The following is a 22627-nucleotide window of genomic DNA, read 5'->3' on the forward strand; positions in this document are numbered from 1 at the left end:
CGCCTCCCCTGTGCCCCAAAGGAGCTACTAAAAAGAGCCTAATGAATGAGTGGGAAAATAAAATACCCGGCAAACTCTCATTTACCAAACCTCTAGGCAAAAATCTTGCCAGAGTGTTCCCTGGCACTGCCTTTGGAGGCAACAAGGCCTCTTTCCAGAAACTCTGATAGAGGGTCCCCAGCTTGGGAACAGGGACCTGGGGGTTGCAGCCAGTCCTGGCTCCTGTGTGATCATAATAAGTACCATCTGTCACACAGAACAGCCCCTGGCACTGCCAGTCCATGTCCTCACACCTCTGAGGTCCCCCTTCAGCACAGAAGTCTTGCAGAGCCGGCTGTTGGTGTAATGGTGAGCGTGAGCTGTGCACACCAGGTCCAGCTTATCAGCCATGTAACCTTGGGCAGGTGCTCCAGCCTCTCTGAGCCTCGGTTTCCTTAACTGTCCACGGTGATCCTACTCCCTACCCTCAAAGACTTGCAATGATAATTGAGTACTTAGCACAGGGTTTGGCAAATATCAGTGAGTGGGGTTCCTGATCTCGCTTTATAGACAAAGAAACAAAGCTAGGTGATCAGTTAGTGACAGACTGTGGAGGACTTGTCCATTATATCCCACATACTGGGTTTGGGCCAGATCACATATTCTTTGGGTCTCATTAAATGGAGGAGCCAAAATTCCTTCTGTCTCACTCGGAATAAAAAAGACAGAAATCTTTTTTGTTGAGCAGATTCTGGAATCAGGCACACTTTTCTTGAGGGCCAGCCAAAGGGTTTCAATTACTCAAAGGAGGCTGTTTCGCGGCAGTCTCTCACCTCGGAGGCTGCAGGCAGGGGGTCCTACAGGCCTGGGTTGCGAGCTCCTGGCTGGTGACCTCGGGCCCCAGCCCCCCCATCTGGGTGATGAGGCTGCCGCAGCCTGCCTTAAGAACCTCAAGGCTCCCACAGCCTAATGCACGTTAAGCACACACAGAGCAGACAGATGCTCTGTAAACGTTCGTCTGTGCTCTCCCACACTTCCTCCCGGCTGGAAAGACCCAGGTGACAGGGGACGTTTCAGCTTCAGTCTGCATGCAAATTGCTTCAGCTGACTAGACGGAGGGCATTGAATAAATATGAATCTCCCTTAAAATGATTATCAAGTCATGGAATTCCCATTTGCTTAGCTAAAAACCCACATCCTCTGGGAAACCAAAGGTGACTCACAGTCCATCCCGCCTTGTAACTCCTGGTTAGAAAATTTCTTTTTTTTTTCCCCCCACTCTTTGGGGAGGCAACTTTTCCTCCAGGCACAGAAACCACTGTTCCCAAAAATCTGGGGAGGGGAAATGGTGGGTGACTTGGGTTAGAAAGGACTCTGCCTGGTGGGGGGTAGCGGTGGGGGTTGGGAGCAGAGATTTGGTGGTCTCAAGTCCAGCCCTGTGACGCCCAAGGCACAAAGAGAAAGGGACCATCACCTTGGCAGCAAAGGGGATTTAAAAGCGCTAAGAGAGGCTGAGAATAGCGGAAGAAAGACCCAGGCCAAGGAGGAGTCACGAGGAGGAAACTCATAAACTCTTCAAAAGGGGACATCAGGAGAGGGGTGCATCATCTGAGCAACGCTGGGGTGCCCAGGGTTCACCCCCCCGCTAAGACCCCTCAGAGGGGAGCAGGAAGAGAAACACCCTAGATTAGGAGTTAGGAGACAAGGCCTCCGATTATGCCTCTGTCCTCTCCTGCCTTGTGTGTGGCCTTGACCAAGGGCCTCAGTTTTCCCATCCGCCAAACGGGATTCCACTAAGAAATCCTGCAAATAGGGTTGCCAGGTTGAGCAAATGAAAATATAGGCTGCCCAGATAGATTGAATGTCAGATAAACAGTGAATGATGTTTTAGTATAAATGTGTTCTAAATATTGCAGCTGACATTCGAATTTCTCTGGGCGTGTTGTATTTTAACTGGCAACATCAACTGCAGAGAGAAAGGGGAACGCAGGTGGGTGCAAATTTTGGGAAGAGTCAGGAGGGCCCAGGGCTGTGATGGCAGAGTCTCTGTCTCCAGAATTTGGCCAGGCAATTCCACCCTCGGAGGAGTCAGTCTAGTGGATGTGGGGACAATGACAAATAGGAATATGTGCCAAGATGACAGCCAGGATACACAAACATTCCTTCAGAAAAGCTTTAGGAGCTGGGGTCATAGAACCTGAGGAGGGAGCCTTGGGAAGAGCAGACAATGACCATCTTTACGTCTCTGGCAGCCTCTCCCAGAGGGGGGACAATGACTTGGGCTCAATACACAGGGACATTTATACAATGAGAGCTCTGTGGAAATGGACTGGGCTCCCACAGTGTGAGGGAACGTCTAACACCAGGATGTTCACATTGGAGTTTCACGACCATGTGACCAAGAGGCTCCAGAAGAGACCTCTGCTGAGCTTAGAGAAGGTTAGACTAGGACACTTGGAAAGTCCCAATGAAGCCAGGTTCTCTAACTCTCTGTGCACAGATTGATTTTTCCAAAGCATCTAGGTCAGTGTCTTGTGCCAAACAAGGTGCTCAGCAAAGGACATCGGGGATGACAAATGTATGACTCATGTGTTGACATGTCCTAATCCCAGGCCAAGGCAGGCATCACTAATCAATTGCAGCATCTTCTCCCATTAAGTTCCAATGTGACTTTTTAAATCTTCCTCAATGTAGCAATCTGGACAGCTGCTCCCAGGCACAAAATACCTTATGTATATGTGTATCATCATCATCATCATCATCATCATCATCTATTATTATTATAACTAGTACTTTTGAGTGTTTACTATGTACCAGGCACTTGTATATATACTAGTTTCTTTAAACCCTTGCGACAATCCTCCAAGCTAGGTACTACTATTATCCCTATTTCACAGATGAAGTTAAGACACAGGGAGGTAAAGAAATTTACTCTGCATTGCAATTAAATGAATGGTAGAGCTAGGATTTGAGCCTAAAGCAATCTGGTTCCTTGTTAGACACGGGACCAGACTGGATATGTGTGTGTATCTGTGGTCCTAACAACAACGGACACAATGAGCCCATCTTACAGGTAGGATCCCTGAGGTTCAAGGAAGCAAGGCCACAGAACCAGGAGGAGAGGAGGCCAGGATTTTGACACAGTTTGATCTGACCCTCCACCCCCACCCCAGTCACCTGACAGGAGCACATTGCGACTGAAGGCCTCTGGGGCCCTCTTCCCAGGGCTGGCCTCCCCAGGACAGTGGCGCTCCACAACCTGCCCCCCAAACCCCCAAGGCCTTCTCCAGCCTCCCTCTGAACAGGATTTCTCAGCCCAGTAGCTGGAGTGGCTGAAGGACTAGGGAACAGTCTGCTGTGACCCCATGGCCTCTCAGACTGAAATCCCAAGAGGGGTAAGCCAGAGGACAGAACAGAGGGGGCATCAAACCCTGCGGAAGTTCCTAGAGTCATTTCCCAGACTTAGGGCTTTCATTGGCCCTTGGGGCCAAGCCCAAGGTCAAGGCCCACCCTCTGAAGGCCCAGGAGGGAGCCCCGGTCTTGGCTAATAGAATCACTCACTCCATAATATCTGCCCCAACCCGGATGGAGTCAGAGGTCAGATTGCCTCCCACTTTCCTGTAAACAGGCCTCTCAGTGCCAGGTACATCAGGAGGTAATAACAGTAATTAATTAGACAGTATTTCCTACTAATTGCACATTCACTGAGTGATAGACCTCATGCCAAGGACCTCGTGCACATGTGATGCCTCAGTTAGTCCTCACAACCACCCTGAAAGGATTCTGCTATTATCCCCATTTTATAGATGAGGAACTAAAGCTCAGAGAGGGGAAGTAACTTGGCCCAGGGCACACACCCAGGATGTGGCAGAGCTGTGACTTGGTCTGCCTCCAAAGTCAGGTCCTCTGGACCTGAAGTACCTCATCTGTCAAAAGGGCACGTCTACACCTCTTTGCAGAGTGATGGACAGGCAACAGGTATGAAAGTACATCAGCAGTGTCACGCTTCAAGCGCCCTCCCCAGTTAACTAGTGACGAAAGGAGCTCGGCGAAGGTAGGTAATGCACCTGAAACCATGCACTATGGCCTTCGTCCCTCAGCCCCCTGCCCAGGATGGTCTGTCCCGCTATACCAACTCCACCTGGGGTTTGATGAGAGAGGGGACTTTTCAGCACAACTTGTCACTTGTTCCCCATACCTTGCCTCCTAGCCCTCTCCCTCCCCAGGCATCTGTGTACTTACAATGAGGCCGGGGACTCCGGGGGGCCCTGGCAGGCCCAGTTCTCCCTGCGAATAGAGAGAGACCAAGGTGGTTAATTGTCCTGTCTCGCTCTGGAGCCCCGCCCCCCACACATACACCGTCCTGCACACAGGTGCATGGTGGAGTCCTCTGAGCTACCCATTCCTTCCTTGTCCCTGACGGGTGGCTTTCCTGAGCCTGGCCTACAGTTTGGACAAGACCCTTGCCTGCTCTGCCATTAGCTTTCTGCATCAGTAAAATGTGAAGGCTGGATTTCCAAGTTATAAGTGTGACGGAATGGGTAGAATCCTGACCATGGTAATAAGGACCTGCAGGGTGCTTGACCCAGATCTCATTTCATCCTCACTCCACAGATGGCAAAACTGAGGTCTGAGAGTTAAGTGATTTGCCCAAGGTCAAGCACAAGAAAATACCATGGCGCTGAGGGCTCCAGGCTGCGAGCCACCAGGCTGGCCTCCCCGCTCTCCCAGCCAGGAGGCACCCAGGGCCCTTAGAGAACCTTCCGCATGGGCTCACAGGTTTCTGCCTCCCAAAGCCTCTGAGATGCTAGGAGAACTCTTGCCCAGGAGTCAGGAGATGTGGCTGGGTCCGGCAGTAGGCATGTTTCTCTTTCCTCATCTCTACAAATGGACCTTCAATTGCTTACACCAGAAAAGGTGGCAAAGGGGTTTGGATCAAGTTCAAAATGCAAAGATGTGAATGAAAATAAGGGGCTCTAGAAATGGTGACTATCAGTGAGAACTGCCAACACCATCCGGGGGGTTGCCTGCCATCATCGGTACCACCCCAGGGCTGCTCAGACAGAGGTCATCAATGCAGCCACCAAGAAGAGGAGGAAGAGGTGAGAAGCAGCCGTAGGCTTTCAAAAGAGGCAATTGAGGCTCAGGGAAGGGAAGGGGCTTATCCAAGGCCATGCAACAACTGTGTGGCACAGCTGGGACCACACATGAGGTCCTCTTCCCGCTCCTCTAGTATAAAGTCATCCCTGCCCCTCCTTGGGGGCCTTCAGGGATGACGTCACATATTGTAATGGTTAATCCAGTGAAGGAAACATTCTGGTTTCTCACCCCTGCCTTTGCTGGTGTTCTTTCCTCCACCTGGAATGTCTCCTCACCTCTTTCCTCAACCCAATTCTAATGTCACCTTCTCCAAGAGTCTTCCCTACTCCTCTCCCTCCTCCACAGCACCTGGGACCTCCTGATCCCACCCATCTGCTGCTCTGCTTTGTGTGGTAACCAGGGAGAGCCAGGCGCTCCTCGAGGGCAGGAACTATGCCCTGTTATTATACGTCCTACTGTTCATAACAGCTCCATCCAGTGAACAGTGACCATGGGCCAAACCCCTTCCCCTCTCTCATTTCCTTCTCCCAGCAGCCCTCAGAGGCTGGCATCCTGACCCCCTTGATTCACAGAGAAAGAAACTGAGATCCAGAGATCTGAACTGGTTTGTCCAAGGGGCACGCCTGGCAAGCATCACGGCAGGATTCCAACCCAGGTCCACCTGGCTCTGAGGCCAGGGCTTCGGCCCCCGAAGGAGCTTAAGGTTCAGCCCCAGGGAGCATTTGCAGAAATGAAATGAGAACATCATCAGGTGCTGATTATGGGTCCAGCAGCCACCTCTTCAGGAAGCTCGGCTGCTCAGGAGGGAAGCCCCAAGGAGAGATGGAGGGACATGGCAGGTGCTCCAAGGAGCTCTGGGCATGGTCTGCACCTCCAGGTTTCCTCTCTCACCAAGCCTGAGCCTGGGATGGGAAGGGAGAGGCAGGCTCGGCTCCCCAGGGCAAGCTGACCTGGCTCCTCCACGGGCCTCTGATTATTTACAAACTCTATAAACATGCCTGTGCTGGAGATTTCTTTAGAACTCAGCTCTCCCCTCCATACAGAGCCTGCAAACTGTCTGCTCCCCGAGGCTGCTGCAATCTCATAAATATTTCTGGCACTTTGTAAGATGGCAGTAGCCCTGGCTTCCCATGGGGAATCACCCATGAACCTTCCTAAGTCCTTGACAATGGGGCACAGCCTGGGGGTGGGGTCACAGGGCCTCCATCATAGACAGGAGCCTGGGGTTCAGCGAAGTCCCACAATTTGTCAAAGAGTGCCCAGGTAGTAGGTGGCAGGGCTGAGATTTGACCCAGCCTGTCTGACCCCAAAGCTTGGGCTCCTAACACCTGCTGCATGTTCTTTCTGAATCTCTCTCCTCTTCCCAAAGACTTGAAATACTTACGGGGTTTCCATCCAGTCCCGGTGGGCCTCTTTCCCCAAAGTCTCCAGGAAACCCCTGAAAGCACAAGAAAGAACAAACATCTATAGATTAGTGTTTGTATCTCTGGGTGGCTTTGATCCAGACCGCCGGGGGGACACAAGGACACGTCCGTGCAGTCTTGGTTCTGGGACCAAGGCTCCTTGTTCTGGGACCTGAGCAAGCAGTGGGGTCGGGGGATCACCCTGCACCCTCACCAAACATTCTACCTAGAGGATTTCTCAGGGTCCGGCTACTGTGGTGGGACCCATGGATGGTGAGCCTTCTTCCTATGCCCTCAGAGTCTCGGAAAAGAAACTGGTACCCAGCTCCCAGCGTGGAAATGCCAAACCCCCAATCTGAGACCTGGTCCAGATAGAGTTGGGTGGTGGGGGGCAGTCAGGACTCTGGGTTCAGGCCTGGAGACCAGTTGCTGATTTGCTAAGATAAGAGTATCTCTTTCCCCTGTGGGCCTCAGTTTCCCTACTGGTCAAAGAAGGGAAGGCCTGTGAGGCCTTTTCCAGCTCAGACCTTCTATGATCGTGACATGCTCTTTGAAAGCCACCCTGTGGAATCATGATGCCTATTTTACAGACAAAGAGACTCTGAAAGGCTAAGGGACAACGACATACAAGGTTACACAGGTGGTGAACATCAGCGCAGTTGCCGCAGGTAAGTTTCAGCATCTCAGAGAGAGGGCGGGTCGCCTGGCCAAGGCAGATCTTGCGTCTCGTCCCCTCCCTGACCCTGCTCCATACTCTCTGGGGAGACTGGCAGCTGAAGAACATCAGCTGTGGGGACACACCTGGGGTGGCAGGCGGGCAGCCCCATTCTACTTCAAAAGGAAAAGAAAGTCCTCAAGCTTGGAATTTAGGAAAACCTGTTCTCCCTTTCCTTGAATTCATATCATTGTCTTTTCAGGGAAACTTCATGTTTTTCTGACCAAGTAGTTACCCAAAGTGTTCAAACAGCAATGATTATTTTATGGAGGATAATTCGTTACTCGTTTCTAAGGCTACTGGGGACATCCAGTTGAGTAGGTAAAGTCAAAAAATAAAACCCAAACCAATCACAAAGTCTCTATTGGCAGAGCAGAGACCTTGAAATGTGTGTGCATCCAAGTCTTTGTCTTGCCCTGCCCAGGAATCCTACTCCCCTCAAATCCCTCCTCTGTCAGGAAGCCCTCTTGGATCAGAAGGGCAAGGAATGACGTTGACCTATAGGCGGTGTGGCTTCATTCAGACACCCAAGGGAGGAAATGAAGACACAGCGAAGAGATTTGGACCAAGCCAGTCACTTTGCACATAAAACTTCACTTGCCTTTAACATCCACCCTTGAGGGGAAGGTTATCAATTGAGGTTCAGGAAAAAATGTCTTTTGGCTGAGGCCAAAAAAGCAAGTTTGTGGCAGAGCTGAGCCCAGGTCCCACCTCTCAGGACTCTGCCATGTTCCTCTGAGCTGCACACAGACGAATCCTGGCATGCTCAAATGCACTGGTTTCAGAGTGGCCGAGGTGCATGTGTGTGTGCGTGCCTGTGTGCACGTATTGGCCCACCTCCAGATCAGGTCTCTGTGGGGATACATCTGACCCTATCTCAGGTTCTTCTCCCCACATCCTTGGGGTCTCCTGTGGCAAATTCCAGCCTTGCCCCAACCCAACCCCTCTTTTTCATGTTATGAAGTAGATTCCTCCAACCTCCTGGGACAGGAGATGCCAGCCTGGGTGGGCTGTGGTCAGGGGAGCCTTCTGAAGGTATTGAGTTCCTGTCTCCACCTTTGGAGGTTGGAGCTGGGGCCAGACAGGCGAGGAAGACAATTCTTTGGGGGACAAGAAGGGTTCCATCCAGCTGGGCGTCTGGTCAACTCCACATGGCCTACAAGGGGCGGGACTTGGAAAGCCCATGCTCTGTTCTCCAAGTCCAGCATTTGGAAGACAGTGCGGAGACTCATCCTTGCTTGCCTCCAGGCTGGCTGTGGAACCTTATAACCTCGCTTGACCCTCTGTCATGCTTAGGCTAGGGTGTGTGATTTCTAAGAACCCTTGAACCTGGCCCAACCCGTAGACAATGCCTGGGAGGAAGGAGCCGGGAGCAAGATGGAGACCTTGACAGCATTCCTCAGGCATAGATCCTGGCTGCCATGCCCAATATACTCACACCTATCAGGCGCCAGGTAGGTCCCAAACTCATGGGTCTGCATTCAGAGGCCACTCCAGGCTGGATCAAGGACTCCACTCAGCCCCAGCTGCCAGGCCAGTTGACCGGGGCAACCTGATGCCAGCCCTGCCTCGAGCAGCCACAGTCCTCTCCGAGGATCAGAATTCTGATGTGTAACGAGGAGTATCAAGGGGGTGAGCTGAGAAGGCACACTAAGGACGAGCCCTTGCTGGCACGTGGAGGCCGCGGCAATGTGAGGACACATCTCTGAGGCATGAGCAAGGCAGAGACTATGAGAATGGGCAAACCCCAAAGGAAGGCACTTCTGCAGACAGAATGCAGCCTGATTATAGCCAGTGGGCAATGACGGTGAGATGACAACAATGACAGTGACGGCAAAGTCCAACAGCCCAGTGAGATAGGTCCTGTTATTGGTCCATTTTAGAGATGAGGAAACTGAGGTCCAGAGAGGTTAGATAACTTGTTCAAAGTCACATGCCTATGGAATAGCAGGGCTGGGATCTGAATCCAAGCAGTCTGACTCCAGTGCCCTTTCTCTTCGCTACTCCTGGACACAATACATAGAACAGACTACAGCAAACCTGGGGTCTTTCAAAGGGCTCAGAACCCTGGGCTAATAATGCACAGGAAGGAATGGCATGACACATGCTGAGGGCTGGTTCTGCTTGCACATGCTTGGTGGCCTCAATACCCAGCCCCCATCTCCGTCTTTGGTCACCCTCCCTTTAGGGGAGTCCAGCAGATGACCTCCAGGCATCTAGGGTTTGCAGTTAAGAGCTTAATGGTTGGGAAAAAAAGACAGGAGCTTTCAAAGTACTGGAACAAATCTTTCACTGGAACAATCATAAGATGGCCTGAGACGGAAAGACCCTAGCAGTTCCTGACATTCAGCACTTCATTGCCTCAGTGGGGAGACTGAGGCCCGGCACGTGCCCAAGGCCCCAGCACCCAGCTAGCTTGCCACATCCCTCCACTACTGAGCCACACATCCCATTTCTGACACTTGGCCCAGGGCCCCCGATGCTTGGCCCTTCTGCATCTCAGAGGGGCGGCCACTAAGCAGAACATGTGGCCCCGCTTCCACCCTGCCTGCTACCCCCATCCAGCTGTGTCTGCCTGTGCGTGGCATGCACTCTTAGCCCAGCCAGCAGCAGGACCCTATTCCGCAGGCCTGAGCTTCTGGCTGCAGCAGGCTGGCCTGAGGCCCAAGCAATGAGCTTGGCACCCTGCCAGAGCCCTAGCCACACGGCTTCTCTACTTCCCCAGGTCAGTCCTCCCTGGGGAACTGGACACCTTGTACTTTGAGCAGAACGAGGCCCAGGAGAAGATAGAGCCAGGCTCTGGGAAGAGACAATAGATGACACGACACCCGGAAGAGACAGGGACGGTCCTCGTCAGCACATCCATGGCAGGATGTTAAGGGCAGAGGAGGCCTCCGAGGGCTACCTACCCACTCCCCTGCATCCAGGCAGTGTCTGCCCAAACGGCCTGCTCCTGAAGCTGGGCTGTAGAGGCAGGGACAGCGTGCAGCCTTGAGGGTCAGCAGTCCTGCTAAAGCCTCCAAGGCTCAGCTCCCTGACCTAAAATATGGTCAGTCCTGCCCAAGTCACCTGGCAGAGTTGGGCTGAAGGAGTAGAGAGATGTTTGTAACGCAGCCCCCGGCAAACTCTAATGCGCTATCATCACCCACTGGTTAGGGTTTGTGCTAACAGTGGAAATATTTACTAACCTCTAAGAAGAGCCTGCAGGAGGATCTTGGAGACCTCTTTACAGCGCTTAAATTCTCCAAAGTTGGGAAGTTCCTGCGTAAGTCTAGCCTGCATCTTCCCGAAGGCACTCAAAGCACCCTGCATTCGTTTCTAGGTGTGTGCTCTCCAGGTGTGCTGACGTTGAGAGACCCCTGGAGGTCCCAGGACCCTTTTGTTTGGATGCTGAGCATGTTTTCACCCTGCCCTTTTGAAATCCACTAGGGAAGCCACCCGAGAGTTCCCTCAGGGAATAAGAAGGAGGTGGGTAGGTGGAGTTCTCACCAGGATTCCAGAATCACCAGCAGCTCTGGGACAGCTCCGGTGCAAGTTGGGAACACCGGGGGCCATATCCCTAGCCCACAGCATGACTACGGCTAAAAACTTGCATATGTTTTGGCCTCAGTTTCCCCACTTGGAAACTTGACATCTCTGTCACTTTGCTCTCTTCTCCCCACAGTCTGAGAACCGGGAAGAGCCTTGAGCTTGAAAACAAAATGCACCATGTTAGAAGCTCTGTCCCACCCTGGATAAGGCGTGGGGCCTTGGGCAAATCTCAGTTGTCCCTAAGCCACACACACCAAGGGAGAGGGAGCCAGAGCTGGGCCTTGCCAGCTCTAAGCTCTATGGTCTTGCTACATGAGACCCACCTTGGCAGGCCTGGCCAGAGGCCACAAGAGAAACTGTGAGTGGTGGCTGGCCTGGCCAGGTCTTCCAGCAGCTTGATAGTGAACAGCATCTTTCTGGCCCCAGTAGAGACCCTCAGTTGGAAGGCATGGCTCGGACCCCAGCCATGAGTGCCGCTGGGCCATGCCCCGAACAAGCCAGGACAGCCAGGAGAAACCCCCTGGAGCTAACAGCTCCAGTCAAGTTCATAACATCTTATATCTGGACCTCTCCTCAGAAAACCACAATGCACTTCTCTTTCTAGGAGGTGATATGAGGAGGAGAGGAGAGCTACAGACTAGGTTTGCCTTTGGAGGCTGAAGATGTAAGCTCAGAGAGAATAGAAGTGAAGTGACTAGCAAGCAAGAGTCCTGGGTTCGAGACTTGATTCTGTCACCAACTTACTGCGTGATCTTGGCAAGTTACTGATCTCTCTGAGCTATGCTTATCTGTCTGACTTAGAGGTTGGGCCAGCTCATCACCAAGGCTCCTGCAGCTCTGATGTGCTCTGGCCTCCGCTGTCTATTTCTCGCTCCCATTAGCAGGACTCTCTCACATTCTCCTTCCAAACTCAAGACCAAGGAGGCCGTGTGCATGGGCCTGAGGTTTGGCTTGCTGGAGAGAGATGGACGACAGCAAAATCATCACCAGGCCTGCCAGAAATGAGGCCAGCTGCGATCTGGCACAAGGGAACTCAGCTCATTCTCTTGACATTTCCTCTTATTAATAAGTGCATAGGAATTGCCTGGCCCAAAGCTTGGATGTGTGGCAAACCCATTCATAGAAGAGGCCCCCAACCCTACCAGCCGAACCAAGGGCTGGGGAGCCCTGGCCCTAACGACCACTTAGGAGTGTGTGGGCTGAAGGCACGGTGGACTGGAGGTCTGGCAGAAGCAGGGACAAAGCCTAAAAGACTGGGTGATGTGAAGTCTGATTCCATAAATATTCTGTCATCTCCAAATGCGACCCTGCCCATTCACTGGCCATGGTGGCTGGACTAGAATTAAGGGGGCGTTCATAGCCCTCGGGGGTACTGTGCAACCATAGGGCTATTTGAGTGAAGGGAAGGGGTTTCCTCCCACCCACACCTGATACCCCAGTGCCAGGGAACAGCCCCATTGTGCATCGAGGAGCACAGAACCTTAGGAAGTCACTGGCACAGAGCAAGGATGCAGAGATGAGTTGACAGTTACAGGGATTGAGGTCGGCAAGGCCTTGGAGGTCTCTGAGCAAATGGCTTTGGCTGTCAAAGCCTCCATTTCCTCATCTGAAAAATCAATCTCACCTCAAAGAATTGGTGGAAGAATCACATGTAGTATAAATACCACGCAGGTAAGGCTTCAATTATTGCTTTGGTTGGGTAGAGGGATCTGTTCTGGCTATAGTGCAAGCCCTAGCACCTGGCACATGGTAGGTGCTCAATAAATTTCTGTTGAATGAGAAATACGTGGCCTCATCTCACTCCCACATGGGAAAATGGCACTGAGCACCTCACACCCAGCGCCGCCTTCCCAGCCATGAACAGGAGGCTTTCGGCTCCAAGAAGAAAACAAGTTCAGGGAGCAGGCAGATGAAGGGGTTGCTGGAAGTAGCAAAGGGGAGGTGGGGGGCTATAGAGCAGGGGGTGGGAGAGGACAGCTGAAGCAGGGCCCTGTTGACGCTCCTAGAGGTCGCAGGTAAAGAAGAAGCCATGGTGTGCTTGGGCATCCAGGAGTTCTGCTTCCTTCGCGCTCAGGAGACTCCAAAACCCACCTCTAAATGGCTGCATGCAGGGACGAGAGGCACGAGCTCTGGCTGCTGCATTCTAACCCAGCTCTGACCCTCCGCCTCAACATCCACTGATCTATCTCCTCATCTGTAAAGGGGCAATGTCTGACCCTCTGTGAGGCTCCCAGGATGGAGTTGGAGCAAATCCCCCCATGGGTGGCTCTGGAGGTGGCCTTGACCTGGAATGCTCTTCCCCAGATAGCCACAGAGCTCCCATTCTCCCCTTGCCTGTGTCTCTCAAAAAAGTGAGGAGGGCTTCCTGAACCAACTTATTCAACAGCCTATACCCCAAGTACTCACTGTCATCCCATCCTACTTTACCTTAGTACTCAACATCACCTGACAGTCAATCATTCATTCTTCATTCCCCCATGAATCATCATCTGTCTGCCTGCCCATGAGAATGGGAACTTTGTCTTGTTCACTGCTCAGCACCAAGCGTAGTATCTGGCCCATAGTGCACACTCAATATTCATTGAACAAACAAACAAATGAACGAATGGATGAAGGAATGAATGAACAAATGAAAGAATAATGAATGAATTAGTCTCCTTGCACAAGATCACCTGGCTTGAGAAACCAAATGCCAACCCAGCCCTCATAGACTCCGTGTCCTTGCCTGAAGCCAGAAGCATTAGGAGCTGCTCCTTGCCTTCTAGGGGTCAGATGTCAGATCTCAGGGGACAGAGGGGTCCAGGTCTGAGAGTGAGGTGCCTCCTGTCAGCTCCTTGCAGCCAGGACCTAGACTCTGCTTTTCTTTGCATCCCCGACTTGGCCCCCAAAGGGCCCAGGTCTCTATACTACAATAGGCAGGGTACGTGCCTGTGAACATGCAGTCAACCCCAGAATCACAGACAACCCCCTTCTGGCCACTCATGAGTGTTCCTCCCAGGCTCCCTCCCAGCTGATTCTCAAGTTCTAACCTCCCCATAGTCCCTTCTCCACTGACCACAAGCAAAGGGAGGCCCAGACCCAGAGCTGATGACAGATCCAATATCTTTAACATCTTTAACATCTTTCAGGTGTTAACCTGCAGGGCAGAGACTAGGAGCCGTAAGGCACCAATGGGGGCGGGGCCTGAAAGAACAAAGCCTCAGTGACAGTCCTAGGCCTCCCTCAGCCTGGCAGTGGGACCCAGGACATACCACTCTGCCTCTCAGGACCTAAGTTTTCCCTGGTGAATGTGAGAGCATTGGAATGAATGACTTTCCCTCAAGCCAAAATTCTAGGGAATCCACTTTTACAATATTATCTCCAGCCAGTGAACCTGAGCCATCACTGAGACCAGAAGCCCTGGGGACAAACCAAGTTAGAATCCTAGCTCTATTGTTTACTCAGTGTGAAACCATGGGCAAATTACTTAATCTCTCTATGCCTTGGCTTTTTCTTCCTGCCCCCCAGATGCCCAGACAAGGGGAAAAACAATTCCTACCATAGTGGAGAGTCATGGGCAAAGCTGGTTGATTGGGGGTTACTGCTGAGCTCCTCTTGTGGTCACACCTGCTGTGGGCCTATCCAGTACCCCACAGCCCTCTGGCCCCGTGTATGCACAGGTGAAACTGGTGACACCAAGACAACATAGAGACTAACTATTCTTTGAGTTAGGAGCACCGACGCCTAGCCAAGATCCCCCAGTCTGTGCAGGCCCCCAGAACGGACACGCATGACCCAGACAGCAGAACCCCCACCCCGGACACAGAACTGCACTGCAGAGCAATTAGTGCACACATACACAGAGGCTCTGGGCCCAGGGCCCACGGGAGCCCCAGCCCCAGCCCCAGCCAGGAAGCAAGGCCCAGACAGCCCTGCGTGCCGGCCCACGCACTCAAAGCAGAGCGATGGCTGAGCAGAGAAGCAAGCAGAGAATGCCCAGGCCACAGGTACACAGGGCAGTATGGCCAGTGGGAGGTCAAGTTCCCCCATAGAGTCTGCGTAATAGACACGGAAAATCTTTACCGGCCTACCCATCTTGCCCCTCTTGCCAGGAACACCAGGCAGGCCCTGCAGAGGAAGAGACAGGGAAGAGGTCAGGAGAGGATTCCTGCAGGGGCCAACCAGCCCCCGAGCAACCACAAAAGGAAGTCACAGAGGGCCTAACATCCAGGCCACATGCACAGTAGGTACCAGTTATGTGCAGAGCAGACGGATCATCTTTCCACTCCACAGAGGTGGGGTCTGCATGGACCTGAACTGGGGAGATGCCCCCCAAAATTGCCCAATGTTCCTGGTATTCAGCTGGTGCTCAATAAGTGCTCCTACTCTCCTAAAATTCTTGATACCCAGCTGGGTGATAATGCTACATTTGAGTTCCCAAATATAGGCTCAGGCAGGGAGGGGACACAGAAGAAAGTCCAGAGGCCTGTGGGTCAAACAGTCTTTGTCATTATGACTCAACTCTGTACTGAGAGCAAAAGCAACCATAGATGATGCATAACCATATGAGCATGGCTGTGTTCAATAAAACTTTACAAAGCCAGAGGACTGGCAGGATCTAGCCCACAGGCCATAGTTACAGACACTTGATCTGAAACATAAAATGGGCGAAGCTCTCATTTGCTGAAAGCCCTTCAGAAGCTCCTTGTGTCTCAGAACAGTCCCCTTCCTGACCTTGACCTCTGAATGACATAGAACTGGGCCCAGGCTCTCCACCCAGCCTCATCTCCCTTACTTCCCGCCTCACACGCAGCATTCGGACTGTATTGACTGTTAAACGTGCCATGTTATCCTGTGTCCCCGATTTTGCACACTCTGTTCCCTATGTCTGCAAGGCACCTGCCTTGCCTTCTCCCCTCAGTGGACTCCTACATAACTCAAGGGCACCTCTCTAGGAGGGATTCCCCCTGGTAGAAGGGGCAGGTGAGAGGTCAACGAAGATATACTCACTCGCTCTCCATCGGACCCGGGCAGGCCGAAGAGCCCTGGGAGTCCAATGTAGCCCTAGGAAAGAGCAGGTGTGGGGTCAGAGGGGCCAAGTGGTGGGGTGTGGCCAGCCCGACCCATCCCATCCCCCTCACTGCCCGCCCACGCTCCGGCTCCTCTTCCTGGCTGGTGGCAGTGGTGGCTCCGGCGGCTCCTCGACGACACAGGCCTTGAGGCAAGTGTATATGCCCATGGACTGCATGGTGCTGGCTCCCACGATGTAGTCCAAAGGCACATACCCTCACGCCAGGGAAGGGCACGGGCGCTCTCAGGGGGAGGCCCGCCCCGAGCCGGGGGCTCCGGGACCTGCAGGAAGGAAGCTCTCAACCGGGTTAGATGCTACAGTGGTACCAGGTCCCACCTCCCCACCCCCACCCCAGGGACACAGGGAGGCACCTGTGGCTTCTTCAGGGCCTCCTCCTAGGCCTCAAAGGTCTAGGATGTGGGGCTCCCATTCACCTCTGGCCTCGAGGCTCACATCCACCCATGGCCACCTGAGTGCTGGCAATAGCAGCAGCTGCCCCCGCCCCCCAGCCTGCTGATGTCCTGCCAGGTACATGTGTACCACTGCGTTCAACCCTGCCAAGGACCCTGCAGACTGGCCGTCATCCCCTCACTTGGGCAGACTAAGGTTCTGCAGATAGAGGGATATAACTTGTCACCACCCTAGAATGTGCCTGAGTTTCTGTCTCCCAGCCTATAGTCCCACTCTACCCCCTACCAGGCACACTCTTCCCACCCCTGTCAGAGCAGAGCAACTCCTTCCAAGTCCAGCGCTACTGCTCTCTCCTCTGGCAAGCAATCCTGCTGCCCCAAGCCAGGGCCAACCACCTCCCGCCACCCCAGCACCATCTTTGCACCTCAGTTCATAGGATTTATCACTCTCTCCACTGTATCTTCATTATCTGTGTCCACATTTCCTGTCCTATTAGCCTGAGAACTTCTCAAAAGCCAGGATCTAGCCCATGACTCCTACCACTATCTGCACTTTCTAGATGTTGGTGGAATGATTTAAGGATAACTATAACAAAAGCTAACATTTACTGAGCACCATCTATGTGCCAAGCCTAGTTCTCAGTAGTCTGCATGCATTAGTGCACTTACTGCGTCCTCGCTATACTCCCTGGAAGTACGAATAATGAGTCAGCCCCCAGTAGAGGTGGGAACATTCAGGCCCAGAGAGGTGAAGTGACTTACTCAGGGTCACACAGCTAGAACATGGTCGAATTGGTATTTGGATTCAAGTCATCAGAGTCCTGGGCCAGGCTCCTAACCACTCTGCTACTGTCTCCCACAAATAAACAACAATGCAGGCTTACAACCATCTTTCCTTCCCTAAAAGGTCAAGAGGTCACAAAGCCTTCTCCTTAGCATCCAGCATGATATCTATCATCTTAGCAAGTGACATTTGGTGATCCTCCCAAGCAGGGCTAATAACCCAGATTTACAGGTAAGAAAATGGGCTCAGAGAGCTCCAGTGACTTGCCCAAGATCCCACTGACGGTTGATAGCAGAGCAGGTCCCAAAGCCAGTTGCCCTGACCCCAAAGCCCACTGTCTGCCTACTTCATAAATACGAGGCCAGGGATGGCAGGCTTGGGTCAGCAGCTAGAATGGCGTGGTTCCCACAGGCTGCTCAGGGCCCTGGGACCCTAGAGAGGGTTGTGCTGGGCCAGACCAGTTCCCTCTCCACATGTGGCCTCAACATGCCTCCAGCATGGCAAACAGCAAGCAGCCCCAGTTGCCTGTTATTCTCCCTGTCCCCCTGGCAGATCAGGGACCCTGTGGCAGAACTAAGAAGACCTCCCTGCTGGGTTCAGAAGGACCCTCTGGAGTCACAGCTTGTGGGGACAGCTAGATTAAGAGAAGCTCAGCATCCTAGGATAGGAGCCTCCTTGGCCCCTGCATATCACCGCCTTCGCCACCACCACCATCAGCAGCAGCACCAGCACGTCCTGGGGAGCTGGGGAACTGGGGAACTTGCCCACTCACCCCCTTGCCTACCTCCCAGATGCTCCCCTAACAGCTGCCTGTTAGTTCCTGGGACTACAGCCGAGATCATGGCCATAAATAGCTTTGGCTCAGGAGTAGAGGACACGTCACACGGACCTGGCCTAACTGCAAACTGTGTAACTCACTTGCTGAGCGTTCTTTGAAAAGCAGCGAGCCCAGTTCTCAGGACCCCTGAGTCCTCATCTTAGCTCCACCTTAGCAAACTAGGGTCATTGGGTCCCCTCTTTCCTTGGATATACAAGAGAGGATTCCACCAGATCAACTCTTAGCCTTACAAACTCCACTTACTTCCATTCAAATCCCCAGAACCTTCTCTACCGCCCCACAGCTCACCTGGGAGCCCCCACCTGGTGGTCCCTCCATAGCACTACTTGCTTCCAAATTCTTGGCATCCCCATAACCATGCTATAGGAAGGATGAACATCACTCCCATTATAAAGACGGGCAAAATGAGGCAGGGTTGGCTCCTTCTTGGAGGAGGGGGACGGTTGATGTTTTGTCAGCCTCTAGGCCTAGGCAGCATTCAGCCATCAGACACCACTGGCCCCCCCAAAATGATAGGCCCATCACCCCCAATGAGGAGCAAGAGAGAGGACTCTGAGGATTCCAAATACACAAAGTGACTTGGCTTTGGTTCCCATCACTTGGGATGCGCTGGGGGACATGGCTAGCAAATGCCAGATCATAGCAGCTGGACTGTGGCTGAGCCCCCAGCAGACCTTTTGCTGCCCAGTCTGCCCGGCCATGGCTCAAGCCTGGCTCAAGAGTCCCGCCACACCGGGCCCTCCTGCTGTCCCTCTGCTCTCCAGGGAGCACTCAGGTGGGAGGGCCGCAGCCCCAGCCCCCCCACAGGCACTGGGTGGAGGCCTTCCAGCCCTGATTTCTCTCAGGCCCACTGGAAGGACAGGTAATACCCCCAGGGCCCCACCTGTATGGCACTTGCCAAGGCCCACTTACCCGGCTGCCTTTGGGGCCAGGGTCTCCTATAGGTCCAGGTAACCCCTGAAACATAAGACAGAGGGGCAAGGACATATGGAGACGTTCTACTTGTGGCCAACAACCCAGGGTGAGTCCTGTCTCCTTTGGGCCTCAGCTGCTCCCTCTGTAGAATGGGAGTGGGTGAGACTCACAGTTTTACTCAGAGCCCCATCCACCTCAGGATCTCAGGAGGGAGTGGCTCAAGGAGAGATAGGGTGGGAGGAGCCTCTGGAGCCCCACCCCCACCTCACCAGAACTCCTTTCTTCTATTCTCTCATCCTTGCCCTGCTACCTGGCTCCAGCTCCTTGCACATCCCTTTTTCAGGGCCCACCCAGCAGGTGCAGCTCCTTGGCTCCCAGCCCACCACCTCCCTCTGCCTGGGGGCACTGTGGCCATCTCCACACCACCATGGCCACAGAGCTTCCAGAAGCCATATACTGCACCTGCCTGCCAGGGTAACCTTTGGCCCCTGGGCTGCCCTCAGGTCCTGGCTGCCCCTGCAAAGGAACAGAGAGAAACATGAGGCAAGAAGAGACCCTGCCCAGCTCCAGGTCCAAGGGGTAGCGGGGGACTGGGGCTCACAATGGACAAAGAGAAGGGTGGGAATGTGAGACGAAATGGGAGGAAGGGGAAGCCACCGGCCTGCGGGGCCCCCAAGCCCACCCCTCCGTGAAACCGGTCAGACCAGCTCAGAGGGACAAAACCCCCTGTGCTGGCAGCCCAGGAATAAGAACACACTGAGGAGGCCTGGCTGGCTCTCCCACGCTGGCAGCACTGCTGTTTGATTTGGGCTAGGGGAGCCAAAATTCCTGCAAACCCCGTGGCGGCGTGTATAATATCCCCTAACATCGCCCGGAACAGGCCAGCTATTCATGGCTCTGAGCGGAGTTGAGCAGCTCATGCCAACGCCAGGCCGGCGTGGACTCCAGCTCTTTCAGGCAGATGTGGCAGGGGGAGAGGCAGGGTGGGGTGGGGACCGCAGCAGGATGGGAGGCACAAGGCTCTGGCTCTGGGGCTCGCTCATGGAGCAGGGCCCAGGGAGGGGCCCAGGGACAGGCCAGCGCTGGCATGCAGGAGGGCATGCAGGGTGGGGCTGAGGCTGTGGTCCTCACCTGTTCTCCGGGGTGCCCCGCCGGTCCAGGATAGCCCTTGTATCCCTGTGGGGGAAGAAACCGCATCAGCCAGGAAGACACGTGTGGGCCCGTGGTTCGCAGAGGCCCAGCCTCCCAGCCTGCCTTCTCAGCACCGTATGCACCATGGCAGGGATATAGTGCATGTAATAAACACCGGCCGAATGGATACATGTACATCAGGGTTAGCCGGTGCCTATGGTTTCCTCTCTGCTACTAATGGTTCTAGACCAGAAGCATCAGAGGAACTGTTCACTCCTTGGGCAGAGTTTGTGAGCTTAATTGACTTATGGCAACTGGGACAGACTGATGTTGTACCCTAACCATTCTTTCCAAATCCAGAGAGAGGGTGAGACCGTCAGAAGCCAGGGTAGAGGGAGCTCTCAGCGGATAGCTGGACTGATGTGGACCTCAAGGTCTAGGATATGCCCAACCACCCTGAGATTCTGGAACCTTCTGTCAGGACCTGCCGCTTCTCAGGAACCCCCTACTGGAAAAGAGCTCACACGTATTGGCCAAATATATTAACCAAAATAGCTGCCTGCCTTCCTCTCATTGGCTCCAGCAACTATTCCAACAGGACAGAGGCCGCCCAAAAACCTGATGGAGAAGGAATCTGGCAACATCCCAGCACCATCCTTGACCCTATGTCCCCATGGTTCAAGGCCAGGTCTCTAGGTCAAGAGAATCAAAGTTACTGTATGTTTTCAGGTGGTGCTGGGGATTGCCCTCCTCAGTCATTTCATGAGTTGGAAGCTCTCCAAAGAGAAACTCCAGATATCAAGCTTCCATCAGCTTAGAGGTGTTGTCAGATACAACCGATCAAGGGGTCTTCATGTCAGACAGGGTGGTAGCACTAATCCCCATTAGAGCCCCTCACACAGGGAGCCCTCAGCATGACTCAGACCGTTTCTGACTGACTGGGCAACTCTGTGTGGGTTAGAGCCCTTCCCTCTCTGGACCTCACATGAGTTTGAACTCTGCGTCTCCTTCGGCTCTGGCATTTGAGACCTAGAGCCATAAGGCTCCCCCAGAGGGTGCTACACAAGATGCTAGAGTGCACATGCACGCGCACACACACAAAGCCGGCAGACCCTTTATGGTTGTTTACTCAAGACAACACCTATGTGACTTCCTCTAGCCCTTACAACAGCCAGACAAAGTATGGGTAGGGATTATCATCTCCATCTTACAGAGGAGAAAACTGAGTCTCAGAGAACTGAAGCCACTCACCCCGGGTTCCATTGCTAAGGACCAGCAGGTTCACACTCACCACATGGTCCTTCTGACACCCGAGGCTGTACAGAAAACCCTGCAGACATCCCAGGCATGTACAGAGCACCCCAACAAGCCCCCAAGAAGCGGGACTCTTAATTATAAGTAGCAGAGTCAGTTTGACCCAGGAGATTTGGGGAGTTGACAAGCATTCCTTCTGCACCTACTCATGCCTCAGACTGCCCAGCGATATGATTCCATCTCAGTCAGGGCCCATGAGATGGATTCAGCATGGCCGGGTGAGATTCTTTGACGTGGGCGTGTGCTCTTCTCCCCAGTGGGCAAACTGAGGCACAGACCACAGCCAGTGGCGGGCATGCAGCATGGTTAAGATCCCTTGGTTTAGATTGCTCTGGGTTCCTCTCCGGCTTCACTGTGGGCTGGCTGTGTGACCTGCAGCCACCGATGTCACCTCTGAGTCCTGGTTGCCACTTTTGTAAGCTGGGGCTATGATGGGTGGCTCATGGGTTGCATGATATAATGTGTGTGAAGCACTAGCACAGTGCCTACCGTTAGATCCCAGAGGCCTGTAAAGACTGGCTGCTGTGAGCACTGTGATCTTCCTGTATTTCATTCATTCATTCAACATTTACTGAACTTTTAAGTGCCAGCACCATTCTACACATGGGATGAATGAGAAGACAAAATCCTCTGCCTCAATGGAGTTTACAGTCCAATTAAGGAGCTATAAAAACAAGTAAATATAAAGGATAACGTCTGGGGGGAGGGAGAATGGGGCGTAGTCGTTTTCATAGGTGTAGAGTTTCCGGTTTGCGGGAGTTCTGGAGATTGTTGTACAATGTTGTGAATATACTTAACACAATTGAACTGTACACTTAAACATGGTTAAGATGGTAAATTTCATCGGTTTTTTTAAGCCCTAATTCAAAATAAAACTTTAAAAAGAGATAACGTGGGGTAGTGGCCAGCGCCTTGAAGAAAAGCGAGCAGAGTTAGAGGACAGAGAGTAGCGGGGCTGGGGAGGGGGTGCCTGCAATGGGCGGGCAGGGAAGCCCGCTCCGAGGAGATGAGTGGGGTGAGAGAGTCGCACGTGGGACTGGCTCTCTGGGGAAAGGCATTCCCGGCAGAGGGAAGAGCAGGTGCAGAAGCCCTGAGGCAAGATCACTCTCGGGAGAGAATGAGGTCCCTCTGACTGGAGCAGAACGGTGAAAGGCGGGAGTGGTCAGGGAGAAAGCAGGAAGCCAGCACCTGCAGGGTGGTAATATAACGGGAAACCACGGAGGGTTTTGAGCAGGGATGTGTCATGATATGATCCGTGTAATCACCATTATTATCTTCCTCCACTTGGAGCTTGCAGAAAAGGAAGAAAAAGCAAAGGCTTTGAATTGAGCCTTGAGCTCTAGGCTGTGTGACTTGGCATAGGCGATTGCCCCCTCTGAGCCTCACGCAGCCATCCTCTGCCTGCCTTCAGGGGTTGCTGCAAAGACCCAAAGCAGTAACAGGCAGGGATCCCAAGA

General features: G+C 53.2%; 1 protein-coding gene across 2 annotated transcripts in view; it reads right to left on the bottom strand.

Moving 5' to 3' along the window:
* COL27A1 (collagen type XXVII alpha 1 chain) overlaps positions 1-22627 on the bottom strand; it is a 129010-nt gene that overhangs the window by 71400 nt on the left and 34983 nt on the right. For both annotated transcript variants that reach the window (XM_054584494.1, XM_054584495.1), the window contains 7 exons: positions 19857-19901; positions 19188-19241; positions 18723-18767; positions 15718-15771; positions 14791-14835; positions 6464-6517; positions 4222-4266 (listed from right to left, as the gene is read on the bottom strand). In XM_054584494.1, coding sequence (XP_054440469.1) covers positions 4222-4266; positions 6464-6517; positions 14791-14835; positions 15718-15771; positions 18723-18767; positions 19188-19241; positions 19857-19901 — 342 coding nt within the window. The remainder of the gene's footprint in view (positions 1-4221; positions 4267-6463; positions 6518-14790; positions 14836-15717; positions 15772-18722; positions 18768-19187; positions 19242-19856; positions 19902-22627) is intronic.

This window comes from Pteronotus mesoamericanus, unplaced genomic scaffold (genome assembly GCF_021234165.1).
Source record: "Pteronotus mesoamericanus isolate MK-2021 breed Mesoamerican mustached bat unplaced genomic scaffold, CSHL_Meso_final contig_78, whole genome shotgun sequence".
Lineage (NCBI taxonomy): Eukaryota > Metazoa > Chordata > Mammalia > Chiroptera > Mormoopidae > Pteronotus > Pteronotus mesoamericanus.